This window comes from Populus alba, chromosome 5, assembly GCF_005239225.2.
Source record: "Populus alba chromosome 5, ASM523922v2, whole genome shotgun sequence".
Classification (NCBI taxonomy): Eukaryota; Viridiplantae; Streptophyta; class Magnoliopsida; order Malpighiales; family Salicaceae; genus Populus; species Populus alba.
In genome coordinates, this window is record NC_133288.1 from 5,267,787 (window position 1) to 5,276,662 (window position 8,876).

An 8,876-nucleotide genomic window follows, 5' to 3' on the forward strand; every position below is an offset into this window, starting at 1 on the left:
TGCTGGAAATCATAATTACGAAGCCTGAATTAATTATAAGAACCTTAATTTCTCTCTGTTTTCTTTCCCTCCCCTCTCACTCCTGAATCCTGATTCTGTTTTTAATTTTGCAACCTTTTATTATGGATTGGACCAATGTACTAATAAGAAACAAGGCATAAACAGCGTCTCACCACTGCGAAGGCTAAGGAAATAGCAGTAAGCACCAATAGGACACAAAAAAGGAAGAGAAAACAAAAACTGCAAACTGATAACTGACAAGCCTCACACAATAGCTAAAAGCATGAGCTCAGGAACGCCAAAAATCACTGGATGTGGGGATGAGCTAATTCCCTCCCAGATCACACACAACAAACTACTAATAAATGGCAGCAGTAGATTACGGAGTGCAGGCTACACTGGAAATAACCAAAAGCTTGTACAGCAGCTCAGCGGAAAATATATGTTATCCTGAATGATCCTACTTGTTTATATTTATAATCGTACATCCTATAAATACAGTAGAGTATATGCAATCCTATTTCCTATATATACATTTGAGTATATTTACAAAGACAACCGGAGAAGAAAGTAGTTAAAAATCAAGCTATGCCCCCGTGCACTGACCTCAAATGGTTATAGCAGTCCTCGCTGTTATTATAAGACTCTAAACAGACCCAGCAGACATGCCCGCCACACTTGCACTCGACATGGTTGCAACCTTCCCCTTTCTCGATTGTATATCCACAGACTGGACAGCTTTTCACATTCTCTTTTCCTTTGCACCAGTCCTTTAGTGATAAATCAGGATCTTCCTTGAACTCCATGTATTTCTTACACGAGAGGTATGGATGATAATCCAAGTGGCACCTGGTGCAAGTCTCCGCAAAACAAGCCCCGCATACAAATGGGTCACCACCTGTGAGAGGATCAGCAACTCTATAAACTGAAGGGCAGTCAGGAGATGGGCAAAACCGGTAGGTTCCCCCACTTGATGCTACAAATGACCCCAAAGAAGCCCTAAAGAGTTCCTCTAGCTTGTCACTCGACAAGAGAGACCTCAAGTCTGTCAGCAATATGGGAGCCCTGCAGTTCCCACGGGTGCAGCATATTGGGAAACTATCCAAGTTTTTCAAAGCTGATTCAAGTTGCTCCACCAAGCACATTCGACAAAACAAATGTCTGCAGCTTTCAAGCCGGTAAGCATCCTCAACTTCACACAAACAAATGGGGCAGGCATCTGCACCATCAAGCCTCTCGGCTGAATCATAACCCATTTGCGCCATCTCAAAAATTATTTCTTCTACCTTTTGCTTTAGTTCTTTGTCACCATGAACAGAGATAACATGGTGACGGGTGCTAAGTGTAAGATCTGCCCCAGGTACCTTCTCTTTGAGACCATGAAGATCTGGCCCAAACCTCTTAACTACTTCCTTCATCAAGTCTGGGGGCAGATCTCCACCTCTGAGGTGGATCTCGAGTTGCTTGCTTTCATTATAGGCCAGAAGTAAATGAATAAATTTCTGCTGTGCTGGAGCAATCTCGTCTGAACGACCAAAAATCTTAAGAATGAAGTTGCGCCTGTCAAAGTGAATGTAGGTACCCGTCTCTCTCTGTATTGACTTCATCAGATTGATACCTTGACTAGAGAACAGATGCTGTAGAATAGTTGTAGTGAGGCTTGGATGGTTTATGGTCTGTCCTCTCATAAGCTCTTCCAGAGGCCTTCTTAGCTCTGCAACAGTTTTTGTAGCATTAGCAGATATTCTCACTCGATAGGAACCATTTTCATTCCTGTCTAGACTGCATTCTGCACCTGTGAATGATACAATACATGCCTCTAGGTAAATGATTTTCAAACAGAGATCAAGCAAATCCACATAATATGCCATTAATCAACCAGCAAAGCCTATAAAATCAGTTGTACAAACATACAAGCTGCATATGAAGTAAATGTTCAGGACTTGCTAGGAGCACATGATTTACATAATATTCAAAACAAATTTGAAAAATTACGAGGAGACTACTTTTATTATAACCACCAACAGATTGGAAGATGATCAAAGAGCACATAAACTGAGGGATAGTCAATCACCAACAACAACAATAACATGGGGATCCAACCAATTCTGAAGGATTATATCTCCAATCTAGAGTGTCAAGACAAATTTGAAATAAGAAAATAAATCAAGTTCCTAACTAGATATGTGAGGGGGGGGGGGGCGATGTACGCAAATGGTACACAAAGTGGTCAGACTGAATTTCATGGAAAAAATGTATTAAAGACTCATGTACTGAATGCTTTATTGTGGATCAAACTTAGAAATCATGAGAACAAACTGGAGCATGCTAGACATCAATTTATGGCATTTGAAAAAAGGACCCTTAATCATAATTGATTGCTATCGTCATGAAGTTGACAAACAGACAACCATTGTCTGAGAGTGGAGAGTGGTCAAGAAAGTAGCTCATGTGTATTCATACATGTCAAGGCTTATGAGTAGCATTTTTTTTAACATCCCAATAAGTACAAGAAATGGGACAAGAAACACAAGATCAGATTGTGATAATAGTAAAATAGATCATGCAACCACATTGGGGAAAGAAAAGAAAAGAAACTGTAAAATATTCCATCCTGCAAGGCTGCACCTATGAAAAAACACCTTCTGAAAAGAAAAGGGGAATAAAGAAAATTTTGGAAAATAAACTGTAAGGGTTTCATGACAGCAATCACAGAATAAGTAACAAAATTTCACAAAATGTACAGGGAGAAAAGTTAAACCACTGAAAGTACCCTTCACACGATTGAACCTTGCAAGCAAAGAATCCAGTTGCTTCTTGATTGCAACATAGATACTAGCTGAGCAGGATATCAAGCTATGAAACATCTGCTCGCACTTAATTTTCTGCCATGAATGGCACCCAGGTAATACTTTGCCTTCCATATGCTCTAAAGCTCTTGCTGCTTCCAAGTGCAATCTTCCATCAAAGGTGATGGAAGCCTTCATAAAAGCATCCTTTAATTCAGGTGGAAAGACTTGGACTCTGCAGCAGCTAGTTTGGGGATTCCTTTTAGGCATAAATGGGGATATCTCTCTTAAAAGTGCTTTTTCACAAACACCCAATGGAGGATTTTCAACAGCGTCTCCCCTTACTATGAAGAAATCTAGGATTGTCCTGTTTGTGGCACTCCTCAATGCACCTAAAATATCAGCTTCAGAAAGTTCTTTACCAAATCCACTGACAACAACCGAGTCCGCACACCTACCAGCTACACACCGAACATACCTTCCTCCAATTAACAGGTTAGAGAAATCACAAATCATGAAATCAGCATCTTGAACATAACATTTCACAATGGCAAGCCCCTTACTGACTTTACGAGGCCAAAAAATTTTTGCTTTAACAGCGGGAAATTGAAACATTTTGTGATTGCCTCCAATGATTGTTTGTGATGGAACTACCTTCAGCTTGGAGCCTTTGAATTCAACTTCATTCAGCTGGGCAGCTTTTCTGGCAGCATCAGGAGAGAGAAATGTTATTTGGCCCCACTTTTCCTTCTCATCACCCTCTTGTCCACTTCCGACAGACTTATGAACAGAACAAACTGTACCAGATGTATATTCCTCAAGAAACATCAAAAGCTCCTTATCATCAATTGTATTTGCATTAGAAAAAAATACATCGACAGTCAAACATCTCTTTTCTAGTTCCAAATACTTAATCTCAGCTCCTGCTCCAAAAAGTGCCGTGGGTGAATCAGCTCCAGGATACAAAAATTTCTCCAAGCATTCATTATGCAACCATTTTCGCTCACACTCCAAAGCTTCACTTACAAGGCTGGACACCTTTGGCATGTCCTCTGCTGTTGCAAATAACATAATTTCATTCTGATCAACATGTACCTCAACACCAATCCTTTCATCCATACAGGCAATCCGAACGCAAGTTACAAGAGAATGCAGATTGCTGTTAGATTTACCACAAAACCTTTTAAGTAAGGAACTGCCAAAACTGGTCAACACCTTCACTTGCAACTTCCGGCTTTCCATCTTAAGGGCATCAAACAAGGGAGGGGGGCAAAGCATAGACAATGATTCAAAGTCAAAAGCAGTTACACAAACCAAATAATCATTAGATATTGAGAGGAGTTCACCAAAGACAACCCAATTTGGTTTTTCCCCAAATACTAGCAGCGAACATGAAGGATGCAGCTGAATGTGCTGCCCGGTCAATGCCACTTCATAACCAAGCCGATTGTGTCCAGAGTGCATGGCTACATTTTCTGCAAGGGCTGAGAGTATTATATTTTTCAAATATTTATCATGCACGGTAGACTTATTAGGATTCCAATTCCAATATGATGGAATAATAACAGTGAGTTCCTTTTCAAGGCAAAATTCCAATTCCTTGACCGTGTCTTGGCATCTCCTCATGGATTTGGCATTGATGCTGTTTTCCCAACACCATTTATTTCTCCTGTCTTGAGGCAAAGCCTCCCACTCTTTGTACACAGAGAGCACAGTAAAGAGGTCACCACTGCAATGGCAAAACTGCACCTTAAGACAATCAGCCTTTTGCTTATCATCCTGACTGCCAACTCTGCAAAATATGCTACTGGCATTTGCCATTACAGCAGCAAGAACAAGGCCCTCCTTACCTAAGCGATAATGAAAGCTGCTGATAATGATCTTACCGAGCCGAGGCTCAATGCCCATTTTAACCATGTAGCGACCTTCCTCAGTTAGTTCACAGATGCCACCTTTCAGTGTAATGGCACCTAACTGAACAAGATTCCTAATGGCCATATCAATTGCTTTGGTGCTAGGTGCATCAATAAAATCAAACTCCTGTACATTCTTAATTCCCAAAGCAAGCATCCTCAGAACAGCAACACCAAGATGAACTCTGCGAATCTCAGGTTCTTGATTGGGAGACATCGACTCAAAATCAGATTCTGTGTAGAGTCTATAGCATATTCCAGGTACCGTTCTCCCAGCACGACCAGCTCTCTGTTTAGCAGAACTCTGGCTGATCCTGCACACTCTAAGCACATTCATGCCCGTAGCTGCTTCAAACTTACTCTCTTTGGCCAAGCCAGAGTCAACCACATACTTGACCCCAGGAATTGTAAGTGATGTCTCTGCGAGATTAGTGGCAAATATAACTTTTCTTTTCCCATCAAAATCTTGGAAAACACGAGATTGCTCTTCGAAAGGAAGCTTTCCATGCAAGGCTAATGCAACAGCAGAGGCAGCTTCAAATTTCTCACAAGCCCATTCTACTTCCATCTGAGAAGTCAAAAAGGCAAGAATGGTGCCTTCACTCTCCTGTTTATGAATCTCTGTCGTTATCCTCAAAATGTCATATACATATGGAGAAACATTACCAGAAGCAGTTCCCTCAGAGGAAGGAGTGTATCTGACTTCTACTGGAAAGTTTCTTCCCTCAACATTAAAGATTTCACAACCATAAAAATAATCTGACAGCTGCTTTGCATCAGCTGTTGCTGACATTATCACTAGCCTTAAATCAGGTCTCTCACAAAGCAAGCCTCTAATCAATGCCAAAAGAAGATCAGTGTTCAAGCTTCTTTCATGAGCCTCATCAATAATGATGCATGATATCCCAGACAAAGTGGTATCATTCATGTAGTGCTGCAGTAAACAGTGGTCAGTCATGAATATGACCTTGGAACCAAACTGCTGTGCGGATGAAAATGTTGGATAGCTCATGACTGAACAATTTTCATAGCACCCCCTACTTTCTTCATTGACTCTATCAGCAAGTGAGATGGCTGCAATCTTGCGTGGCTGAGTACATACAGTGGACTCCTTGCCAGCTATTCCTGAATCAGTAAGGAATTGAACCAACTGTGTACTCTTCCCCGAACCAGTCTCCCCAATCAAAACCATTACCTGCACAGCACAAGCAGTGGTTAGAATAAAAACCAAAAGCAGATTCAAGCAGCATACTCACTGGGTTTATAGTGAAAGGAAGAGTCAAAAAGCAAGCTCAAATTATGAATGCCCAAAAAATGAACAACAATAACCAAAAAATAACACAACTTCACAGAAAAGAAACCTTTCTTACTGTCTGCTCTCAATTGTAATGTGCCAATCAAGAACAAAGAAACTAATAAATGATCAGGAACACAAGGTATAACATTCATCATGCACAAAGTAGCAACCTTGCATGCTATATACAACAATGCAGGTAAAAAACAATTAATCCTAAAAACGAGCAGCTACCACACGTACTTATTATAAAGCCACAATCTAACAACTTAAAATCTGCAACATAAATCACAAATAAACAATCAAATCCCCAATTCCCCTCCACGTTTATTCAAAAGACAAAATTCAAAATCCATTATTTCCCACATGTTCAACGTTACTCCAGCAGCATTTAACCATTTAGCAAAACAATCCGAAATCATTCTACTTACTAAACAGAGAAATAACAACTAAAAACCACACCTGCTCGCTGTGAATCTTTTCCAAAATCTGCTGCCTATAAGCATAAATAGGCAACCCATCTACCAACCTCCTAATTTCCCTCAAAACCAATCCATGAATCCTTTCCCAAACAATCTCCCCATCAAACACAAACACTTCTAAACCCCTTTCCCCTTCCTCCTCCCTTCCTCCTTCAATATACTTCAAAATACACTTCATGGAAGCCCTAAATTCCTCCAATCTCTTCACGATCAAGTCCCTTTCCGCCATCAACCCTTTTTTCCTCTCATTCAACTCACTAAAATCCCTCATTCTATTCCTCCCCTTAAGCAGCTTCATCAATTGCGCAATCTCATCGCTTTTTTCACTCACTTTCGCCTGCCATCTCCCAACCACATTCTCATCACCATTAACATTACTAGCCACACCCTTAACGAGTCCTTTAAGATAATCACTAAACTTCTTCGTTAAATTCCTTTTCAACTCCTCGGTATCAGAAGGTAAGAGGATGTGTGATTGCAGCTTTGGAGTGAAACTGTGGGCTCCCCGAAGACGGAGTTCCCATAAGGTTGTCATAAAATTCAGCGTGTGGGACCATTCCTGAAAATGCAAGGAAGCAGTTAGTTTTGTCTTGATGGTAGTGGTTGTCGGGAATATGATACGGTCAGGTGGTGGTGTTGGGTTGCATTGGGAGATTACAGAGTTTACAGTGTTGGGGTCTGGTCTTTTGTTTGAAGGTGCGAGAGTGGGGTCCAGGTGAAGGTGGATTATGAAGTTAGGGGAAGTCCTACGGGCGTTCCTGGTCGTGGGAAAATTGTTGTTGTTGGTGGTGGTGGTGAAGGGAGGACGGTGGTGGCGGGGTGGAGATGGGTTGCGCCGGGTAGTGGTGGGGTGAAGAGACGACTTTCTCATAATTACATGAAGGTTCAGGAGAAAAACAAAAACCCTGGAAAGAAAGGAGCAGTAGCCTAGCGTGGGTGGTGAGCAGAGAGTGTCGAGAGTGTGATTCCGAGAGGGTATAAGGTGTGCGGGAAGGAAGAAATAGGCAGTGGTGTTTTCTCTTTGTATAGTTTGATCAAACTAGTGGGAGGCCAGAGGCACAGGTTTATGGGACTTTTACACCAACTTGCAAAGTCTTTGTGACTTCCTAGGAGGGTATTGCTTGTTTTTTTTTGTTTTGTTTGATTAGGGTTAATGGAAACAACACTATAAATTTTATGGTAAATAGGGATATTTTATTGGTTTTTTTCTAACCTCACATGTCATGTCATCAACTTATTCCATGTCAGCAACAACTTCGGCAACCTTCATCCTTAACAAAAACAAAAAACAATTCACCACCCTGACCTCTGTAGCCACAGTATATCTTCATCCATAATAATATCATTTTTTATATATATAAAATAACAAATTTAATTATATCGTGCTTCAAAAATACAATAATTTCAATCTTTTATCTCAACTAGTTGGATATAGTTGTATTGACTCATCAATTTTTTCACAATAAAAAAACATAATCTTATAAAGGGATAGTCAAACGTGAGTCTATCATTAAGTAAAAGAGGATCCCACAAACAGATTATGTGGATGGGCTTATCAGATGTATTTATAAACTAATGAGATAAATTTAGGTCTAACAAAAAATCTAGTTGCGCTATACTTAAATAACAGCTAAAAAATACAATTACTTTTATCCAACCTTTGAACAGTGCTTAAATTTTTATAAGAGATTCTGGGGGTTGTTTTTTTTATAGTAGTCATGTGTCGCTATGTAAATTATCATATTTTAAAATATAAAAAATCTTATTGAGACCTCTTGATTTTGACAATCTAAAAAATTTTTTGTTATTTTTAGAATCAATCAACCGGTTAAGCTAAAATAATATAATCAAATTATAATATTTCACCGAAAACGTTTTACTATGTTAATTGGCAATTTTTTTAAAATTTTATGTCCAGTTTATCCAAAATACAACCCACGCCTCCTCTCTCCCGACCAAAAAATCAGAGTCTCTGCTTGGTCTTTCGCCATAACTGATGCCTTTTCTTAGCAACTCACATGGCATCCAATGCACCACCCTCAGGTTTGTCTAAAGAGAAAAAAAAAAAAAAAACTTTTTATTCTCTTAATTGATTTTAATTTATGCCCTTAAGTGATAAATTAATCTTGATTTAGATTTTGAAAGCAGGAAAAATATAAACTAGAGAAGCAAAGACTCAAGTGATCGATGCTGACTTCGTTGAATTTATGATTCGTGAAGGCTTGGGTTTTAACTTTTTGGTATCTTGGATGAAGATAATGGCTATAGATGTCATGGCTGTGATTGTTTTGGGTGAAAGAGCTGCACGAACAAGTTGTTGAACTGTCATTTTAATAAATGAGATTAAAAATAACTGATAGAATGTTGAACACTATAAAATTTATATATATTAAAAAAA

The 8,876-nt window shown here is 39.5% G+C and overlaps 1 protein-coding gene across 2 annotated transcripts; it reads right to left on the bottom strand.

The window, feature by feature from the left end:
* Positions 1-356: 356 nt before the first annotated feature.
* On the bottom strand, positions 357-7,610 carry LOC118031158 (ATP-dependent RNA helicase DEAH12, chloroplastic). Of its 2 annotated transcripts, none has more exons than XM_035035501.2 (3): positions 6,459-7,610; positions 2,774-5,897; positions 357-1,714 (listed from the first exon to the last, which is right to left on the bottom strand). In XM_035035501.2, exons 1-3 carry the CDS (start codon positions 7,347-7,349, stop codon positions 582-584), a joined length of 5,148 nt encoding a protein of 1,715 aa, XP_034891392.1. In that variant the 5' UTR covers positions 7,350-7,610; the 3' UTR covers positions 357-581. The 2 variants fall into 2 exon arrangements, with proteins under 2 accessions (XP_034891392.1, XP_034891384.1); XM_035035493.2 differs by having other exon boundaries at positions 357-1,795; positions 6,459-7,609.
* Between the last annotated feature and the right edge of the window lie 1,266 nt (positions 7,611-8,876).